Source organism: Chamaea fasciata, unplaced genomic scaffold, assembly GCF_029207755.1.
Source record: "Chamaea fasciata isolate MVZ Bird 193981 ecotype frontalis unplaced genomic scaffold, bChaFas1.0.hap1 SCAF_8, whole genome shotgun sequence".
In the NCBI taxonomy this organism is placed as follows: Eukaryota; Metazoa; Chordata; class Aves; order Passeriformes; family Sylviidae; genus Chamaea; species Chamaea fasciata.
Genome location: NW_027094093.1, coordinates 3558564 through 3580820, shown reverse-complemented (window position 1 = coordinate 3580820; position 22257 = coordinate 3558564). Strand labels below are relative to the sequence as shown.

General features: G+C 46.5%; 1 protein-coding gene across 6 annotated transcripts in view; it reads right to left on the bottom strand.

Moving 5' to 3' along the window:
* FN1 (fibronectin 1) overlaps positions 1-20701 on the bottom strand; it is a 51918-nt gene extending 31217 nt beyond the window's left edge. For all 6 annotated transcript variants that reach the window (XM_066189428.1, XM_066189426.1, XM_066189429.1 and 3 more), the window contains exons 1-17: positions 20491-20701; positions 20148-20276; positions 18558-18695; positions 16512-16643; positions 16257-16394; positions 13692-13850; positions 12135-12335; positions 11520-11699; positions 9815-9991; positions 9235-9387; positions 7298-7426; positions 5629-5772; positions 3834-3955; positions 2453-2630; positions 2163-2339; positions 499-627; positions 295-384 (exon numbers count right to left, since the gene is read on the bottom strand). In XM_066189428.1, the coding sequence (XP_066045525.1) occupies positions 295-384; positions 499-627; positions 2163-2339; positions 2453-2630; positions 3834-3955; positions 5629-5772; positions 7298-7426; positions 9235-9387; positions 9815-9991; positions 11520-11699; positions 12135-12335; positions 13692-13850; positions 16257-16394; positions 16512-16643; positions 18558-18695; positions 20148-20276; positions 20491-20647 (2533 nt within the window). In that variant the 5' untranslated portion in view covers positions 20648-20701. The remainder of the gene's footprint in view (positions 1-294; positions 385-498; positions 628-2162; positions 2340-2452; positions 2631-3833; positions 3956-5628; positions 5773-7297; positions 7427-9234; positions 9388-9814; positions 9992-11519; positions 11700-12134; positions 12336-13691; positions 13851-16256; positions 16395-16511; positions 16644-18557; positions 18696-20147; positions 20277-20490) is intronic.
* Between the last annotated feature and the right edge of the window lie 1556 nt (positions 20702-22257).

Sequence of the window (22257 nt, the reverse complement as noted above, 5' to 3'; positions counted from 1 at the left end):
GTTCTCAAGCTCACTATGGGATGCTCTGAGTGACAGATACAAATATAAGGTCCTGGGGCTTGTTTTCATTTCACACAAAGCCAGAAGGAATTGTTTTGCATCCAGCCTTCTGCATAGTTTGCTTCAGTCACTGAAGCCAAGGAAATGCTAAACTGCCCATGTGCTTTCCAGCTGGTCTCTCCCACCAGACAGAATTTTGCACTACCTTTGTCCCAGAGTTCTATTTTTTTTTTTTCCACCTACGTTTCAGATTCTATGAATGATGCAGAATAAGCGTACTCCAGTTGGACAAACCTGTGATTGGAGCCTGTGGTCTGCTCCAGCTGATGACAATGGACGTGTCATCCACACTTTCCACTGTGTGGTCAGGCGGTGCATCAGGAGCTGTTTAAGAGAATAAACAGAGGAGAACAGCAAGAGTGAGGATAAGAGGTAACAAAAAATTCTTGAGCAAACAGTAACAGCTTTCAAAGCGCAGCAAGAGCTGCCCACACATACCTGTAGTCTGAGAAGTAGACAGGATCAGATTCTGCTCTCCTTCTTCAGAGATCTGATAGACATTAACAATATACTTGCGACCAGGGAGCAAGTCAGGGATGTTGACAGAAGTGGCTGTGCTTGGAAGATCTGAGGAAGGCAGGAGAGAAAAATTTGTTTCAGCAATTCCATCTTCTTGCTTTCTCTCCAAATTAAATCATTGAGAAGCCTGTTCTAATCTGGGCAGAAGCACAGTCTTCCTGCAATAAAACAACAGTTTCTCTGCACTGTTTTTGGTTCACCTCAGAAGAGCTGTGTGGAGAGCTGGGGCCAGCAACCAAGGGCAGCAAGGCTTGATGTGGGATATTGCAGGGCAGCTTGAGCAGCAGCCCCCTGCACACTGCAGCCATCTCAGCTGAATACTCACTTCATACCCCTGCCTGTTGAACTTTCAGTACAGAAATATATGGAAAAAATTTCACATGAGTAGGTTATGTGGAAACACTGACTCATGAGTGAAGAAGAATGACATTATGAGGGCTGGTGAACTTCTCTCCCTTCTCCCAGATGTCCACCTACGTGCCAGATGTAGAAAATTCCCCAAGAAGCAGTTCTTTGCTGGCCAGATTGAAGCCAAGCATCTTAGGGGAAACTGGGAATTGCCTTTCAATCTGCGTGTAAACCTCTGTCTGTAGACAGATGAGCTCAGGAGCTGCTTCACAGCAAACCTCGGCTGTCTGGGCAGAAAGGTGGTGACAGTGCTGACAGTCCCCACAAGAGCCACTTCTGTTCAGTGTCCAAGCCTGTGAGTTCAGGGGAGCAACAGTCCAGGGAGAACTATTAGGTTAGGAGACTGATGTTCTTTTTGTCACATTCTTCTACCACACTCACATCCCAATAACTGTTATAATCTCAACTGTTTGAGGTGAGATATTTAGGAAGAAGTTGTTACAATGAAATTACAGGTAGTGGTGTCACAGGCTCTACAGTAAATGTTGGAAAAACAGTTCCAACTCCTGTATCTGAGTCCAGTGCCTTTAACCAGCTTCCCAGCTCAGCTAAACTGTTGAATTATCAAAGATGAGGAAGATCTGATCCAAATAAAACAACGGACAGAGCAGACTGGAACATGAGATACCCATAAGATAACAAGCAGCCAAGAGAGGGTATTTGGGAAAGATTTCTCTGTCCATTCTGATGGAAGAACAAAGGTATGCCAAAGGAAATTAGCCAGGAGGCAGGTTCAAAAAACCCCATTGCGCTCCCTTCTCATCTGCACTGCTGCTCACTTCAGGATGCTGTGGAAGCCAGTGACTTTGTATGATTGTGAAAGGAAAAAAACACTGAGCAAATTCATGGAGATGAAACAAAAACTGTATCTACCCAGCGTTATTACTCATCCACCGCTCCTGGCTCAGTCAGCTATCCCCTGCAGAATTCTGGGACAGTATTCTGAGGGGATATCGCTATTTACTTGCCTTCTTCTCTTACAGCTATTACTGGAGAAGAGACAGTGAACTGGGTTTTTAATCTGAGCTGGTCCTGCCACTCTCATATCCTAATTGAGCCCTACAGAAAGCCAGGGAGATGTTCACTGTTCACACCAGCTCTACTGACTGCCACAAAGCGGTGATGCACTGACTGTGAGCAATGCTCTGGTCTGGCACCCTCCAGTGTTGTCTCACCAAGGTACTGTGGTTCATCACCCTCCTCGCTCAGCTCATACTCAACACGGTATCCATTAATGGTATCAGAAGCAGAGACCCAGGAGACAACAAAGCTGTTGGATGTGATTTCAGTGACGGATTCTGAAGTAGCAACCACGGGAGGAAGAAGAGTTGTCTCTCCTGAAACAGTGTTGCCTGCAAGTGAGAGGAAAGAGAGGTCGCATTAAGCATCACTGCTTCTGTGTTAACTGGCATGCACAAAGCAAGGACGTGGGTAAAGGAGATCAAGGTTTCCCTGCTCAGCTCACTTGTCACTGCTGTGGTGCTGGTTGTGGTAAAATCGAAGCGGGTGACTTCTTTGTGGCCATACTGCTGGACACTGATGAGCTGCCCCTCATATATCACACCAGGCTTCAGGCCTGAGATGGTGTAGGAGTTCCGGTGGCCAGGGATGGTGGCTTCCTTCCACTGCCTTCCTGAGTTTTTCTGCAAGAAAAAGGACACCCAGAGAATGAGAGGCTCCTTAGGCTGCAAGCAGGGGAACCTAGTGACCTAACCTGCCGTGTGGTTAGTGCTCACTGTAATATTCAAACACAGGTATGACTTGAGTGGCCTTAATGCACAGACAGAATCAAGACAAAGGAGATGAGAAAAGTATGCCAAGAAGCAGGACCAATGACACTGAGTTATTAGGTTTTACAGGGGCAAACTAAAAACAACCTAGCTGTGAACTTTACCCTTTAAAAGGAGCATTATTTGTTATAAATTCAACTCATTCCTTCATCAAAAGCACAGTCAGGCATGAAGTAGTGGCTGGAAAATATAGATTTGAAGGGTGTTCAGAATAACTCTCTAAGCCATCATCTGAAAACAATATACAGACAAGCTCTCCCTTCTACCCTGCGTTTGAACTCTATGGGAAGCTTTAAAATAATGCTCCATCCTCTGAGGTTTGTACTCCAGTGCTTTAAAGTCCATTTGATTCAGGCCTTCATCCAAGATACACTGAAGTCAGTAAAAAAGACTTGAGTGCCTTGAATGGCTTTGGATCAGGGCCTTTATTGTTCTCCTAATAACAGGCAGCATTGAGGTACTAATGCTCTTAATCATTAAGTGGTCTTTTGTGAAGCTGGAACACAGCTCATCTGCGTTGGTTAAACAAAATCATTCCTCACACAGGAACCAGCCCACAAGCAGCGGTTAACCAGTTTTGGTTTAGACTCTAGAGAAGACGGGAGTGACTGTTTATTTAATCCTACACTGAGCTGTTTATGACTACATATTCTACTCATTTTTACCTCCTCATTAATAGAATAAAATGCATCCCAGTAGTCTCTGGATACACACACGTTACTAAAACAGCATTTCTTTGGACGAAGAAACTTCCACAAGGATTTACATTCCTAAGTAAGGAAGGACATAAACTTGTCTGCTTGCTGTACTAGTGCTTTGTTTAACAAAATACTTGATGAACACAGCAACCAGTGAAGTTTGGGCAAGAAAACATTAAGTGTTTATACAGCACTGGCTCTCCTTGATGCTCAAGAGTAGCTGTTGACCTCAGCAGGAAAAAGACGCTGAATAAGCAACCCAAGTTCGGTGAAATTGTGTCAGCCACTTCTCCCAGACACCAGAAAAAGGCAAATACAGTACTCTTGATGAACAAATGATGACAAATGTGACACTCACAGGTCTCCAGCGCAAGATGTACTGGGTGATGTGAGATCGTTCAGGAGCATTCCACTGGATGGGGTGGGAGTTTGGCTGATTTGCACTCTCAGTGATGATCACCTGAACAGGTCCAGTTGACCCTGAAAAAAAAAGAACAGTCAGTTTTAACATGCTGGGCATGTTGTGGAGTCATCAAAAAGCAGGAAAGCTGCATGGCTCACAATAATGTGAGTACACATATAATGAGTTTAACGAGTACAGATATAATGAGATAATGCTTCACTGCTACCTTGAAAACCAATGAATAAGAATAAATTCTGTGGGGGAGTTAATGTGCACTGCTTGGGTCCATTTCCTGTAAGCTACCAACGAAAAGGAAAATGCGAGAGGTCTAGTACAGAAAAAGTCTTTGCTAATAAAAACAACCTGCCAAATCCAGGTCTAATCATGCAGCACGGTGAGGGAAAATTTCAGATCTGACACTGAACATAGCCTGAAAAGAGACACTAATCTTCTACTGTTTTACTAGATTTCTTAATCAGTTCATTTGAAACATTGAATTTTCATGTCTCTGTGGAGGACAGATAGACTTTTCTCCTGCACACAAACCCCATCAGAAGGGCTGGTGAAAGTCCTGAGACAGAACAGGCCCATGAACTGACGAAAATACAAGTTCTGCAGCACTCCAATGTTTAAGACTACTGATTGCATTCAGCTAGGTCAGGCTCAGGCCTTTTTCCTCCAACAAGCTCTCCAAGAGAACAGGATGGGTTTTATGATGCCATGGTTCTCCTTTCAGTCCCTCCCAGCTCCACTGGGGAGGTTTCACTGAACACTCAGCAGCACTGTCCTCATATTAGTTCTCAGAAAATCCCAGCAAAGAGACCCCTGGAATCTGCAGGAGAGTGTTTTAGCCATTAAATAGCTGCTCCCTCACCCCATTCCCAACATTTCTAATAATAATTTATTTGGACAACCATGTAACATATATACCTGGTTCCCCATTTAACAGGATTACTAGAAAAACAAACCCATGGCCACAGGCAGAAAATTTCAAAGCTCATCTAACCCCAAACCTACAATCAGAAACATTAGATTTGGTTTTATTTACACATTTTCAGTCACTCTTGTGTCTAAAGCAGCCCAAAGCCCTGGTCTCCAGGCTGGAGGCATGCATATTTCACATAGCTCACGGAGATGTTTGTTTAAGCAATCCAACAGGAGTAAATGAAGCTCAGAAAGCCTTAATACTTCATCTTACTCAGATTAAGACAGTGGCAGTTCCAACCTCACACAGGAAAGCAGAGAGGCTCCCTTTATGTTCTGTTCGGGGAACTGAAGCTGAACAACCAACAAACAGGAATTGCCCATCCCCATAAAAAGTTCCTGGAATTGCCTGGACAAACAAGAACTCAAATATTTAATTTCTTTGGGGCACTGATCAGGAGAAACATTTCATTCCATGATGGATTTTGCTTCTGTAATGAGTGGAAAAGGAAGACCTACATGTGTGAGTTTCAGGCAACATAAGCTGAAGATTGTAGGTGTGATATCACCAAATACCAAAAGGCAATTAAACCAGTAAGGCCAGTAAACCCAAACTGGCCTCAGGAATAGCTGCAAACAGCTTGGGCCCCTCTTTATAACCCCCTGACACCTGCTTTTGTCCACCAACAGACAGGGAAAATCTGTTCTGTTTTAAAAGGAAATCAAAAGGCATTAGGTACAGAAACCTGAACACGTGAAGGGTGGAAAGTTGGCTTTCCTCAGATGTTACTCGGCAGATGAGTTTGTTTTCTGTGGGGTTTCTTACCTGGGTAGGTCTGCAGAGGTTGGCAGTGCCATTCTCCAATGCCACGACCATAGCAGTAGCACTGGTATCTGACCCCATGGACAAACTTCTCCCAGGAATCTCCAATCTGGTAGAAGGTGCGGGTTTCCGAGTCCTGGCACTGGTCTGAGGGCACAAAAGAGACAGTTCACCACTCTGTGTTACTGAAACCACAGTGAAATATCTACAAAGAAGAGTAAGTCCCAAAAGACTTTTGCAACACCAGTGTTTATTTGCAAATATAGGTACATAAAGTGACAACGGAACTTGAAATTCAAATCAAGGTTCTTAATATAGCACTGCGTGTATTAAGTTGGATATTAGGGGGCTAATTCAGCTGTGATACATTTCATTGGGGTGTTCCTTCTAGAAAGGATTTCATCCACTCTGGAGCTCAGTTCTGCCCTGGCCAACTCAGTTCATCTCGCATTCAAAGCTAAACCATGCTGCTCTCAGGGAGATCAAAGGCAAAAAATTCCTCCTGCCTTCAGCAGAATTCATTTATGTTTTAATAGCCCCCCAAATGCTTTTATTTTCAGCAGAATCTTTCCAGATTTACCACTGTATAAACCAAAGGGGGACAGACCAGATCCTGAAATCAGCTTAACTAGTGTAAATACAGCACAGTACAGCACTTCAGTACACTTTCTACTCTGACAACCGCATGTATGCCTGGCTCAACGGAAATTTTCAGTGCAAACTAACATTATGTTTGCTTGGACAAATAAGAGCTTTGTTTAGAAAGAGACAACAAAATTAAACTTTAATTGCACCTATACAGATAGCTGAAGTCATCCTCCTCACTCCTTCCTCCAAACTAGTAATTTTACAGGAGCTTTACAACCTATGTTCCTTGAGTAAACACGTACAGATACTACTGTAAATAAAGCAGAGCTTCACAACTAGTAACTTCTAATGGATTTTCTATTAGAAAATAGGTTGAAGCTCTCTTGGACTTAGTAATTGCAAACCAAACAGCCAGGTCTTATCTTCCAATCAAGGTTTGCTAGGGAAGGGGGAAGGCAGAAGACATGAAATCTCATTTCTGCAGAGAACCATGATGGTTTTAGCTAACCTCCAGAGCACTATTAACACGTGTTCTCATCCTGAGCTTTCTCTCTTTGCTAGAGCAAAGGGCAGCCAAAAAATCAATTCAGACCAAGGTAAGTTAACATGCACTGGTGCTCCTTCCTCAGCTCAGGGAGAAAACTCTGAAAGATTTCAGGATAGAGAAAGGCAAGAAAACTGATCCTAGCATCAGTGCCCAGCTGCATGTTTTATTAGTGTTCAGGCTGAGAGCCCTGCTAAGCTGACAGCTGAGGTACCAGAATCCAGCCAAATCACCACAGCCTGGGGCTAACTGCCCTGCTACCACAACCTGTTACATTTTACAACATACGCTTGCCACAGTAAACCTTCTTCTGTGGCAGGTGTGATAACCTAAGCATATGTTCTTAAATTAACAAATGCCCTTTCACTTACACTCCAGCAAATCCATTGTGGCTTCTATTTTTGCGTTTGTACAATTCAGGACAGAAAGCGGACAAAGACCGGGCCCAAACTCACACCCCAGTTTCTCCACACCACAGCCAGTTTGCACAGAGCCACAAAGGGTGTTTGGCAAGTGGGGACAGCCCACAGGGTGACTCACCAACAGGATCACACTTCCATCTTCCCCGGCCCTGGCCGAAGCAGGTGCAGTTCAGCATGTGCCCCTCGTCATGACGCTTGTGGAACGTCTGGTTCACGTCATAGGTGATGCCATCCACAATGCACTGGTCTGGGGGAGAGAGCAGAGGTCATCAGCAATAGGTCTAAGCAGCAAGGCAGAACCCTTCTGCCTGGAGCATCATTTCTCCTGTTGATCAGCACACAGACTGACCATGACCAGCTCCATCCACGCCAGAAAGGAGCCCTCCTGTAATCTGTGACCCTCACAGTGCTGCATACACACCCCTGCCCCCAAGCTCATCTACCAGCACTGTACAAATAAGCAACCCTTGCAGAAAACAGGTCTGTAGGACACAATCCAGCTACACAACTGCCTTCTTGCTCCTCCAGACAGATTCCAGCTGTCAACAAAAATCTAAACCACCACACTGACTCTCCAACCATCTCCTCTGAGGAACACCTCAGTTGAAACTCCTCAGCCTCAAAACACTGCAACTACGCAAGGAGAGAAGGGCTGTTCCAGATTTATAAAGATACAATGAAGAAGTACAGCCATCCTCAAGTTACGCTATTCTGCTGGGTATCTCTGCTACCCTCTGTAGTAATCGGAAGGCAGAGGCAGATCTCTCACACACACAAGATGCTGCTGGTGCCCACCAGTCTACTCTTCCCTCCTAACGCAGTAACCAGACCCCATGCTTTAGTATAATGGTATCATTCTGTTAGGTTCAATGTCCAGCTGGGATCTGGCCCAGAACTCCTAAAACCGGTCTAATCACAGCAAGGAGCAGAAAGACAAAACAAACATGAAAACAAGCCCAGAAGCTAGTTGTTTTGTTAAGTGGGACCCAAGAGATCCAAGTTCAGGTCCAGAGCCAATCCTGGACCAGCTGTCCTTGGGGAAGTGAGTCCAGACTTTCATTCCCCATGATATTTTCCCACACCACGGGCACAGCATCAGGATAAACCAAGGAGAGCTCAGACTCTCCTGCAGGCGCCAAGGTCTGGCTGCTGTGTTTGAACAGCTCTACTCAGATAACTTCTGCCTTTTGTAAAAGCAAAGTATCTGTACCCTCTCCTCACCAAGAAGGACCACTGCAACTCCAGAATGGAACTGCAGAGAACTCAGCTGTGTAAGTGGAAACAGGACTTGCACAGACCAGAACTCTGAGCAGTGCCTTTCACGCTGTTCTGAAGGGAACACATGAAAAAAAGAAACCCTTCCAAAGCCCTTGAGTGAGCCTTTCCCTGTAAATTATATCCCATTTCAGCAATGGTGTTAAAGAGTCCTTTCTTGGCCTCTTGACAGCAACCCCCCTGCCTTTTCCAGACATGAAGCCAATGCTGTGAGCTAGCTGTAGGATGATCAAATGTCTGTGCTTTAAAGTCTTCTTTTTTTGGTATTGCCTAAGTACTTCTCCACTTGGACCACTCACACAAGTGAGTAAATAAATAAGAGTAATCGTCATGCTTTTCTGCCAGCTTTTCATATAGATTAGCCAGCAAAAGGCTAATCCAGCACAGAGGAATTGAAAATTTCATTGCAGAACAATAAAACAGAACAGCTCTGCTTTCAAACTTCAGACTAGTCTGGAGTTTTGTCTGCTCTTGAGGCAGGGAGGTGCCTATACTGAGCTCTCTGTAAAGTCACAGTGGTGCCAATTCCTAAATGTAGACAAAAGAGGGAGGAACACCACGACAAAGGTAATCAAGGTTTGCCTCTGCTTGAGAGCCTGTAAAGGCTAGAATATACTTTTCCAGCACATAACCAAGACAAGAACTTCACAGCTCCTCTAATCCACCTCCTACTCCAAAGAGTAAACTGCAGTTGTCAAGCCCACAACGACAGAAGAGAATACCGATTTCTCCCACCTCCCACTTAGACCAAAGTGGTGACATCAACATGAAAGTCAGTACCTCTGAGCTGTGAATAGGCAATGCAGGTCCATTCTCCACGGCCATTTCCTACACAAGTACATCTCATCATGTGGCCCATGTCGTGCTGCTTATCCCACTGGTCCCCAACACGATACATGACACCGTCATTGGTTGTGCAGATTTCTTCATGGGCTGGGTGAGAAGAAAGCAAAAGGATATTTCAAGATCTTGAAGACTGAGACAATTTGCAATGCCCCTTAATACCAGGCAAAAGTTTCTGCATCTAAACAAAGAAACTTTAGGCGCACAGTCAAATTTAGGTTCTCCAGCACGTCTACACCAGTTTGCACCAGCTGAAGAGCATGCCTACCACTGTCTTGTAGCAAAGAAGTAATGAAAATTGCCTTCCCCTGGCACTGCCTAAATCTCTGCTAGAGGTGGTCAGTGGGGGAAAAAAGGGACAAAACAGAACTTCAGAAATGCCTTAAAGGCCTTTGGGCTGAGACGCAGCTCATTAGAAGTCATCAATAACTGACCAACAACAGAGAGGTCTTCAGTGTCCAGCTCAAAGAACCACCCAGAGGTGCTCCACAACCCCTTGATAAGCTCTCATCCTTACCAGCCATGGGGCAGAACCCAAACTTCTGGTCAGCATCGTAGTTCTCAGTGGTCCCACACCACTTCATGTTGTCCCTCCGACCCTCGGATGTACAGTCCGTGTAGTTGCGGTTGTTGTAGAGGAAGGGGAAGTGGCACAGAGCACCATTGGAATTGCCACCGCGTGTCTGGACCAAAACTGTGTAAAAAATGGAAAGAGAACAGATGCAAGTGCAGCCTGCATGGCAGAGCTTGGAAAACAAACCACTAGCACTGCGTTTTCTCATGCGTGCCCTGTATACAGTCCACAGGCCTCTTTCCTCAGCTTTAATTAATTCAGATGTGGAAACATAAGCTTTGCACAAGGTCAGCTCAGTTCAAGCTTTGCTCTGGAACGAGCTGCAGAGCCAGCCATGGGAATTCCCAGGAAACAGGGAAAACCAAAGCTTACTGTGCTTGGGAAACAGCTTTGCAGATCCCTTCTCCCAAGGCCTAGGGAATTAAATAAACTCACAGCTCTCAGCATACCTGCATTATCTCACTGCAGCTATTTCCCAGTGGTGCCCACCAGCTCAAAGGGAAGCCTTCACCCTCCTGAAAGGGTTACAGTTCAGTTATGTACAACAGGACAAGCCAAAACCTCTCTGTAGGCTGGAAGCTTCATGTTTTGCAAGCAGCAGTGGAATGAGAGCTGTAATCTACCTGAACTAATCACCTCTTGAGCAACTCTGCTTTACAAATATTGGAGAACAAGAAGACATTTACAGAGATTTTTCTATATCACACTCCTCTTTTCCACAGAGTATCACAAGAAGCCTCTCTAAAACATGCATGTGTGCATGGACAGAGACAGGGTTTGGGTGGTTTTGGGGGGATTAGTTTGTTTCTTTTTTTAAAAAAGGAAGTATTACATGCCCTGCAGAGAAAGGTTTGACTTTGATCAGGGGGAAAAAAACCACCACAGTAGAATAGAATTTTTTAAAAAAGTATCTATGCAGTGTAAGAAGCAGTATTTTCATGTGGGAACATATAGAATCACAAGGTTGGAGGAGTCCTTCAAGAACATCGAGTCCAACCCAACGTGAAATACTCTTTCCAAGGTCAGATCCCAAGAAGCTGCCTGGACACTGCTCCATGGATGTCTGACAGGCATTCCAGGAAGTGCAACCGCACAGGTAGATAGATCTGTGCTGTTAAGGGAACACTGACCATCCACAGACAAGAGGGAATGCTGCTGCCTCAGTCATACCCCAGCTCTTGATCAGTGACCACAAATCACATGAAGATCACGGCTATATATGGCAGCCTGGCTAGATAGCCGGGATGGAGGGAGTGACAGGACTGCACAAACTGTACTCCATGGATATCCTCCTCTTTGCAGCCTAATATGGGCATTGCTTGAAGCAATTCACCCGAGCAAAGCCAAAGATAAGCATCCTTTGGGCCAAAGCTCCACCATGACCAGGTATTCCCGTTTTAAGGTCAGCTCAGAGGACAGAGAACAGGTCTCAAAGGGTACATCAGTAGCACCCTCCAAAGATGCCAAGAGCACACACGTGCTCTGTCATCAGACAGCCCCCTCCAGTCACAGCACTGCCTCGCTGCCTTGAGTCCTTCCAGACTGCTGGAACTGGTCAGGCAGCCTGTTCCTGCGTCCTCTGCTCCTTCCTTCATCCCTACACCAGGGTCACGTGCATGTCAAGACCCTCTGTGAAGGGTTCTCTCACCATTCTGCTCAGTACAGAAGGAGTATCTCCTGTCCTGCTCGAAGTTGGAAGTGGTGCTGCACCAGAAGTGACCATCTGTGCGGCCTTCGGTGGTGCAGGAGTAGAAAGTTCTTCCGTCGTAGGTGAAGGGCAGGACACAGGGCTCTCCATCAGAATTGCCACCATACGTTTGGGTCACAGCTTCAGAAAGAAAATCACCACGTTAGACTGTGGTTGAAAACAATCCCCAAATCTCAGCAACAGCCCCTCCAGGCCAAGTCGTTGGCTGCTGGGAACCCACACTGACTGCCATGGAGCCAGGCCAATACACACCAACAGACAGCTCCACAGCTGTGGCATTCTTTTACATTCTTTTCCAAACATACATTATTACAGCCCCATTTGAATAAAGTTATTAATGCTGCTCCCCCAAGGGCTCTGTTTCCCCTCACCAGGTTATATATAGCTCACTGGGAAACGTTCCTGCCCTAAAGAACCAGGCTTCAAATAACCAAACCATTTCTTCCCCCCTTGCCCCTTCCTCCAGCATGTCTTCTTCAGGGGACATTTCTGACACGCACACAAAGGGCTCAGAGGCCTCGCTGGAGCGAACAGGCGCCCCACACCAACTCATACCTATCTCCTGGCAGCTGACTCCGTTGCCCAGGCAGGTGCAGAGCATTTGCTGGCTGCCCTGTGTCTTGAGCCACTGCATGCCCACGGAGTAGACGACGCCGTTGTCGGTGATGCACTGGCCGTAGGGCTGGGGCTGGGGTTGCTGCGGCTGCGGCTGGTACAGCGCCGTCTGCACGTTGGTGATGCTGGGGGAGCCAGAGCCTGCGGCACAACGTGGGACACGGGGGACATGTGGCACACAAAGCTCAGCAGCAGAAGGCTGCCATTAAGTGCTGAGATAATAAAACCTCAGGGACTCCATCCTTAAGCTTCCCAGGATGCGGCTTAATCATTCCACTTAGCAAATTTCAACATCAGAGGAACAACTCCCTCTTTCTGCTAATGACAGCCTCTGGTTTCCAACCCTGTAGAGTGGCTTTGGAAAGGATTCAGAAACTGTTTTTCATATGAATTGTTTAAAAAACAGTTCTTTCTGAACAACAAAAAAAAAATATTTGAAGGAAATGTAGAATAGAAAAATCAGGATCAGTGACAAGAGGATAAAAATTACCAAGGAGATAAGGCAAAAAGGATTAATTTTGAATTTTTCATTGAAAAACAAGAAGAAGAAACTTAAAATGTATTCTTCTAGTCAGCAATTTTAAAATTTTGAACCAAAGTTTTTGTACATTATCATTTGGAATAATACCAAGAGACAAAGAGGCTTGTTGTTGTCTACATCCTATAAATTTTTGCTAATGATTCCCACAGGAACCTCCAGGGGAAGTAATAATGGAAACAAAATACTGGCACTCTTGAAGTTTTACGCATTTTGAAGTTTAGACCTTCTAAGAGTTTTAAGTTAACCTGATGGCACTGAACAGTTAAAGGTCATTTACCAAGTAAAATTTAGTGCAGGCACTGCAGGAAAACAGAAGTTCTACATTGCACTCACTGATAAGAAACCTAGATCCTTAAAATGATAAACAAAAGGATTTAGGAGCTGAAGATTTAAACCTTGGGCACAAAAAATATGCTACCTGTAAACTAGGCAATATTTCATACTGAAATTACAAGCTATCTCAGGTCCATGTATTAAACAGCATTGTATACATTCCTTGACATTTTGGGGTTTTTAAAGCTCAGCCATTAGTAGGTGTATTTATCATGTCAAAGAAACCAGATGGTCTCAAGTGGGGTTTAAATAAAGGACATTTCAAGAAAGTTACCCTGAGGCGAATACATAAAGTTCAAACATTAACCTGGAGTGCCATGCTCCCAAGACAAAGATAGCTGCTGTGAATGCAGGGCCCTAGGAGTGATTTACTGCCCTGTGACTGCGCAGGCAATCCCATCTGTATGTGCCAGCCCCATTTGCGCAGGGAAACAAGGTACCAATTAATCTTATCTCCCCACGCACAAACAAGGAGCATCTTCTGAACTCTGACCCTCTTTGCAGCCGATCCTTCCCAGACAAGACTCGAATACTTGAATTAGGACGGAACAACTCAACTTCAAGTCCTAACCTGCCATTCCCCTTCCCCTTCCCTATGTTCCAAGCCACGATGTGCCACTCACCAGTGCTGGTGGTGTGCAGGGACATGTGCCTCTCACACTTCCACTCGCCTCTGCCGTTCCCGGTGCAGACGCACTGCAGCAAGTTCCCACGGTTATCCTTCTTGCTCCAGTTGTCTCCAATCCTGTAGGAAGTCTTGGTGTCGTGGTCATTGCAGCGATCTGTGTGAGCAATGAGACTCTCAGCTGGGCCTGCACTGGGGGGCTTCACTGGGCAGTTCCCAGCTCTCCACCACCGACCCCATCAAACAAGCTCGCCTGAATTAAAGGCTCACCTCGTTCTCTGGAGCCCACTACTGCAATTCCCACGTGCACTAAAGCCTGCAAAGCCTAAACTGCAAAGGCTGAGAGCATCCCAAAATCCTGGGGCTTTAGCCTAAGGGAAGATTTCCATTCATTTCCAGAACTGTGCTTTCACTTTGTAGCCACTGTCAAAACGAGCTACTTTTTAAAGCCAATCTAAACCCATTCTGTCTAGCACACACCCTTAAAGCTACACTTTTTTTTAATGACTCTTGTTTTTCTTTTAAGAAAAAAAAACAGGAGTCTTTGCAGCTTGGTCATTTCATACTATACACAGGGCACAGTTCAAGTTCAGGGCTCTCTCTCATCTGGAGGGGACTAAAAGCTGTTTGAGGGCAACACGTAAAATCCCATTTCTTCCAAAAGAAGCCCCCATGAAGCCACAGTGAAGTTAATACAAGCTGCTCAAGTAACACCAGGAGTACCAGACTTCCTAAATCTCTTTAATAACCCACAGCCTCTGATGAATTGAGCAAATGGGTTCAAAGGACAGCACAACAAACTACTTTTGTCTGCATGCCAGAGCCACATGGATTAACTAGCTCTTCTTCCATTACAACATTTTACCTACTTATTCAAGGGAAACTTGATACAGTGGCTCAAATACAATCACAGATCAATGAACATGGATTTATGAAGAACTGTAGAAGGACATGTGCATTAAGCCAGATTGCCACTGAGAGAGCACACGGGACAGAATGTGAATGTAGAAAACATGTTGCTGATTCACACCGCTAGAATGACCAGAAATGGAGCATTTGCCAAATGCATGGCAAATTGGCGAGGTATTCATCATGCAATTTTGCAAATGTGAAAAAAAAATGCGCCTTATGAACACTCTTCTCAACGAATAGCTGAAATGTCACTGAAGCAATCAGCTGTGATTCTGGAAAATGCTGGCCATAAAAGATACAGAGCAGCAGCACACACTTGAAGTGTAATGCCATTTTGTGGCCTAGAGGTATCATTTTATATACATAAATTTCAATTTCTCTATTCAAATGTAATTGGAAAACAAAATGAAAAATGAAGAGGTCCTTACATTGCAATTTCCCCCATGATACAACAGCACAGACCTGAGTTATGGAAAGAAAGCTACTGCCAAATACATTTTATTAGTAATAATAAGTCCTCCAAAATTCACAAACAACACATTCTGTTTTATTCATTCCCATTTGACAGCTAATGATTTCCCCCCAAATGTCTTTAACAGACTTCATATTGACAAAGGCTGGGTCGATTTTTATAGCTTATTTCTTGACCAAGTCTCCCCAGGTCTTCCATTTTAATCTCCACCCTCCTTAGTACCTTACTCTTCACAGGTCTGCTGTTTCTATCAGCAAAAATCCATTATTTTTGTGCCCCAAGGCAACTGAATATGAGGCAAATGAAAGGCTACAGGAGAGTTCTCAAACCTTGCATAACCAAGGCGTAAGGTACAAAGCTAAATTTTCTTGAGGCAACTGGTGTAAACCCGAGACAGAAGTAAGCTCTGTGGTGGAGCTAACAGGATTGGAACAGAAAGTCAATAAACAAGGAAGATTTTGGGTTTTAAAAGTCCTGTTTGCTCTGCAAACACGAATAAAATGGATTATTTACGGTAATGTCCCTCAGTGATGCAAAAACTTTGTTAGAAATTCACCTGCACTGCTGGAGCGGGAAATGGGGTGGGAAAATTGATAGAAGAGATGGTAGAGCAAGTAAAACAAACCCCGGCTGAGCTAACACAAAAATTAAACAGTAACAGAGAGAAAGAAGTAAGAAAACATTTTAATTTTGCAGATCCTGCTGTTGGAAAGGGCATTTAACTTAAAAACCGCTTGACTGTCCCTCAGAAGGCTCCTTGAAAGCACAAAAAGGGACATCCCTAGGCTAAACTCTCTGCCATTTTGTGGGCCAAGCACTTTCCCTGACTTCCTGGGAGATGCCTGGCTGCGGCTCAGCTGACACACAGATTCCTTAAGCCTTTCTCTCTCCATGAGATTAAATCCCCAAATAACGTAGGCACCCTTGTCCCCAGCACAGACGACCAGCTCTAGGGAGCGTTCACAGACTGCAAATGGCGACTGGGGCACAGCACAGGCCTCTGTCCCCTCTTCACCTCCCACCGCTCCTCAGAGGACAGCCATCCCCCTCAAACTACTGCTACTCGCACAGGGCAGACAAAGGAATAACTTTTCCCATGCAGCATGAAAAATAAGCAAGGAAATAAACGAATAAATCAGCAAGATAAATGAAGCGGAGCAGCCGGCAGCCGGCACTTACTTCTGGAGGTGCAGGTGATGCGGCCGCTGCCCTCACCCAGGCAGGTGCAGTCCACCATCATCCAGCCCTGGTAGGGCTTCTCCCAGGTCTCTCCCACCACGTAGGATGTCCCGGCTGCGTTGTCGTAGCATCGCTCGGCTGTGAGGGGGAAAAGCGGATCAGAGCCCACCCAGGGCATTCCCACCCGGGGCCACAAGGAGGAAGGGCCCACGCACCCCGACGGCACCGAGGGAGAAGGAAGGAGCGGCCACTCACCCACGGGCTTGCAGGTCCACTCGCCCTTCCCGTTGCCCAGGCACACGCACTCCAGCATGTACCCGCCCGTCTCGTGGGGCCGGCGCCACGTGTCGCCGATCTTGTACGACTGGCCGCCCTCATGACAGCGGTCTGTGAGGGGAGACAGGGGAGCCGAGGTGAGGGGCGCACCAGGGACAGCATGGCGGCAACGAGGTGAGGGCCACCTGAGGGGCAAAGGGGGTCAGCTGGGGGAAGGGGCAAGAAACAGGAGAGACACTGACGAGAATGAGGGGGGGGGGGGGGGGCACCAGCCTATAAAATGGCGCTGAACATTTTCCCCGGCACCTGCCCTTTTCCGCTGGTGCCCGCCATTTTCTGCGCTGCCCAGGCCTTGTCCTCAGCTAACTCCTGTCCTTCCCTCAGCGAACTGCTCCGTGTTCCAAACCACAACCAAAGCCTGGCTGGTGAAAAAGGAATGCCAGGGAGCGACGAGGCGCTGTTTCTCCCTCAGACCCTGCCCTCAGGCTGAGGGCTGGGTCGCCTCCATCTTGTTTGAGGCGGCGCCACTCGGGTTTCTCTACGGCCACCCGTGAGGGACATGGTGGCCAGGACAGTGCATGGAAGATAAAAAGGTGCTTGGTGTGACAGCCCGGTGGGAAATCAGACCTCTTTTGGGGATTTGGAAAGCCTGCCCTGGAAAGGCAGATTCCAGCCCACCTGTGCCCCACAGCTCTGAGGTAGCCCAGGCTGAGGGAGGGCAGCACGGTGCAGGGCAGTTTGCAAACACAAAGTTTGTTTCTTTGGAAGAATCCAAGGAAAAGAAAAAAGAAAAAAAAAAAAGAAAAAACACCCACATCCCATCATTTATTAAAAGCCAGTAAAATGTTTTGTGGGCTCATTTATGAAAGCAGGGAATCTCAGAGCTCTGAAGATTGATTCAAAGCCAGTTGCAGTCAGTGAGACTCTCCAGTGAGCTCTAAACCAGGCTGATGATGAGGAAACAAGGCTGCCCTTACACTTGCAATTTCCTTACTGACTCTTTTTCCTACAACACTTATCATCCCTACCCAATAAAATGCCATTAAATTCAGAAGGGCTCCAGCTTTACTTGTTAGATTTAATGCATTATTTTTTTCCCATGCTACAATGATGGCTGGTTTCTGAGTCCTCTGTGGCAACACTACTAGGATCTGCATGTGTGTCTTAAACAAGAAACTGGATCCTTTTAACAGCAAGACTTTTCTCAAAAGGTACCTCAGAGACTTTGAAATCTCAGTTTAAAAATCCTGACACACAGCAATCTTCCTCTGTGCTCACAGAAAGTCCAATTATGAACTAAAGGGAAATTGTGAACAATTCAGTGACTCAATAAGGAAAGGATTTCCAGACAGAGACGTGAAAGGGGAACTGGGGAGAAAGGACCAAGGGAAGAGAGGGAAGAGCAAGAGGAAAGTATGGGTCAGGCTAGTGAAAAAGGAGTTGCAGAAACATGTTAAGCTGTTGTCTGGACATCAAACCCCAGTTCCCTTAGAGACAAGTGTTCAACGACAGTTTTGGAGGCTGAAGGACTGGCTCTCAGGTGGCATTCATTTATTATCATTTATTCTGAGTAGTCCCATTAATACTGATGGCGTTACTTTGACCCACCAGCTGCAGAGCAGACTTTTTTCCCCAATCAAAAAAACTACTTTCGTACTTGCACCTGTGAAGATGCAACGCGCACTCTTGTACATAATGAATTACTAGCCTGTATGGCCGGACACTAACAGGAATTTTTGGCCTATGTTTTCTCACACAGCACCTGACCTCTCAAACAAAAGAGAAGTTTGGTTGTGCATCATGATTGAAGAGATGGGGTCCCCATGGTTTGCATCATGAAGCCAATCTTAACGGACACGCTGCTGGTTTATATACCTGTCAAACTTTTAATTTCAAAGCTTTAGTGGGCTTTGGATTAAACCCCACGCAACTGGAGCTAATAGCTACTGGGAATACCGTGTAAATTGCTCTGGAAAATATGACACCAAGGAACAATAGCTCTAGGAATAGGCTCTTGTTACATACTGGCAATGGTGCAGCTGATTCTCCCACGTCCTGCTCCAATGCAAGTACAGTCCCAGATCATGGAGTCCTTGGGGCGCTCATAGGTCTCCCCGACTCGGTAAGTGGATCCAGTGTATTTGTCAAAGCAGGTCTCTTCAGCTATGAGGGAGAAAAAAAAAAAGGAATTAAATAGTCAGCTTAATGTAACCACACCAGTAACATGCACAGTCAACAGAAACACATTCCTTGCCTCCTCATACAGATACTCCTTTTCTCCTGGGGAAAAATGCCTATCAGTCTCCTCTTTCCTCACGGGAGGAAACAGCAGAGGGGAAATTGGGTGAAATCTACCACCTCAAGGCCCCCATGATGCTCAACAACCTCTTCTTCCTTCCCTCAGGGAACCAAAAGTTGCACATGGCAGGCATGCCTGAAAGCATCAATCCCAGCTGTTTGAAGTCAACAGCAGAGAAGACAGGAGGGAGTAAAGAACCCCTGGAAGTTGCGTGCTTTGTCATGCTAATCCTCCTCGCTCCAACTCAGCAAAAATTGAGTAGATTAATCCCGAATTCTGCAGCAGCCCCACCAAAGTCAACAGCAAAGTTCACTACTCGTGTATTGCTCATGCATAGGTAAGTGATCACAGAACATCAGTGCTGCCACCAGACCCAAGATGGGAAGCAGAACAACTTTCTTCATTGCTGGGCAGATAAAGTTCATTGTGTCACAAGGAAAACTTCCTACTAGACTTCAACACTGTAAAACTTGGGAATCTCTGCAGGGGAAGGAAAAGTAGATTGAACCCTCTCTTATGGAGTAAGGGGACGGAGCACTCCTTAAAATACTACAGCTGTGAGGCAGGCAGCACACAAACCTTGCAGAACAGATGGCTGAGATGCTCACATCTGTCTTACATGAACACTATCAGCCAGGAACCAGTTTTTTGTCTCTTCTATCTCCAGAGCAAGAAAAAGGAATTATGGCAAACCAGGGGCCTCAGATAAATTGCATCTGATAAACTGAACTACACCGAATCCTAGAGACGCATCCTCCAGCAGACTTCGCATTTAAACTTCTTTCTGTTCCCTAAACTTTTTTCTGCACAGACTAAACAATCTCATTTTACACTCAATTACAGAAAGCTCACAGCACGGCCGGGAGGCTGTGGAAAGTTGTAAGTTGAAATATTTTTAAACAAGCTGACGACACTGCACTGCTATGAAAAGTTGGGGTGAAGCAATCAAACAGAGCAGAGCCAGAGCTGCAAAGTGACTCCAGATTTGAACTTCCCCGTGCGAGTCCAGGAGTCAGTTCAGTTCATTATAAAGAAGAGGTTGGCTCCAAAATTAATGTTTAGATCCAATCCTCCAGAGAGATGAGTGGTGTTTGGCTCAGGGTTCTGGTGGCAGGCCCATCGCTAATGAAAAGCATTTCTGAAAATCCCAAGCCAGATCTTCAGTGTAATTGAGTGTAGATCCCATTACTGACCCTAAGCACCAAACTTCAGTGGAAAACCTGGGCTGCCAGCCCTAACTCGTACAAGGCTTGGCTAATTCGGCACCAAAAGCCGCGCTGGGGTCTCGACGCAGACAAAAGGGGCCACCAACTTACGTTCGGGCTTGCTCTCGCAGTTGAACCCTCGGCTCCCACCGTAACAGGTACAGACCAGAGTGTTTCCCAGGTAAGTGCGCTCCCACTGCTGGTTTATCTGATAGTACCGTCCATTGTCATAGCAGGTCTCTGGGGGGAGAGGAGGAGGATGAGGAATGGGGATGCAGAGGGGGAAGAGAAAGGCAAGTTCGGCGTTACCGAGGGCAGCGGCCGGCAGGGAAGGGGCCCGGGGCGCACACACGTGCGGGTGCGCCGAGCCGAGGGGTCAGACAAAGCTCCCCGGGGCCACCGTGCCCAGCCCCGCGCCCTGCCCTGCCCTGCCCTGCCCGCGGGCGGTACTCACGCTTTCCCTGCGCGGCGCTGCCCTGCGGCAGCGAGGTGGTTTGGGTCTGCGCCTGCCGCCGGCTCTTGCCGCCGGCTCCGCGGCGTTGTCCCCCCGCCGCCGCGGCCCCCAGGCAGAGGGCGAGCAGCGCCAGCCGCCACACGGTGCGGTCCGGCATCCTGGCACGGCTGGGCTGGGCACGGCTCGGCTCGGCACGGACAGCCCGACGGACGGGACGGCGCCGCTGCCCCGGCGCTATATAGGGCGGGTGGGCGGGAGGAGTCGGCCGCCGCCGCCCCAGCGCCCATTGGCCTGGGCGCCGCCGGGGGCCGGGCGGGGGCCGCCACCGCCCCGCCGAGCCCCGCCGGGGTGGGAGGCCCGGCCCCCCTCAAGCACAGCGGCCGTGCCATTTTGTACAACATCTGGCTGAACAAAATGGCTTTTTTTTTTTCTTTTTTTTTTTTTTTTTTTTTTTTTTTTTTTTTTTTTGAGGGGAGAGGCAAACTTTTTTTTTTTTGCCTTGGAGCAGCGCTGCCTGTAAGCGGACACCGCTCCGTTCAGGAGGAGTAATGTTCTGCACGGGGGAGAAGGTGAGGTGTAACATACGGGTTGGAAATAGAAACCCTGAGTGATGTTTTATCTACTGCTGGGAACTCGAGGTTGAAAGCTTTCACACCTCACGTGGAAAAATCGGTGTCATTGCATTCCCTTCAAAATAAAGTTAACACCCTCTTTCTCTGACTTTATTTCTTGCTGTCCGAAATGAACTCTGAGAACAAAAGAAAAGTGAAAAAATTAAATACTAGGTGTTGAACGTTTATTAAGTGGAAGGCTTCTTCAGTGTGATGCCCTAATGTAACCCTGCTGTACACAAATTTTGTCAACCTCTTCCATCCATCTTCTCCCTGCGGGCATCTCTGCTGCTCTGGGGGGGTCGGTTCCTTTCTCTGGTTTGAAGGAATACTGCAGAGCAGGGAGTGTGCACAGTGAGTGTGGCTCTCAGGCTGCCGGTGAACAAAGCACAGTGCCTGCCCCATTCTGGTACAGTGCCTGCACCAGCACCCGAGTTCAGATCATACAGGAGGGTTGTGTTGATAACCCTTTTCATGCTTCTCACACATATTTTGTCTTGGCAATGGGATTGTTAATCTAAAAAGTCTGCTGCAGTTCCTGAGACATAAAAGCAACTCTTCAAACAAACCTGAGTGTGAAGTGGCCAACAGTGTTTCCAGACACCTTTAAGGTGAACATCCTCAACGCTCCAGAAGAGTTGTTCAGCATGTTGAGCACCACGCTCTGGTTCCACTTCCAAGCCCACTGTGCTCTCTTTACTGACCTGCAAGCAGTAATATCACTCTTGGGATGAACACTATGTCAGTAGGCAGAGCCCTGATCCAGCTCGTGCTCTGTTCCAGGAAAACACGTAGTTGTGATGTCAGGTATCTGTTTTCAAGGAAATTTCTTTTCCCCTGTGTGAGGAGTGCCCCCAGATACATTTACACAAGCCACTCTACTGAAAACTTACTGGAAATTGAAACCTGATCTGGCAATTGAGGTGAGCTGTGGTGAGCTAATTCCCACCTTTCCTAATTTTTATTTTTAGATCCACTGCACTGCTTTTTTTAAAATTTATCTATTTTTTTTTCTTTTGAGTCACTGGACACACATTAGCCCTCATAATATTCACAGAACTAAGGTGGTCATAGCAAGGGAGAGTATTAGCTTTTGAAGCGGGACACAGTATCATAAACCAGCGAATCCAGTTTCTTGAAATGAGAACCTGCTTTT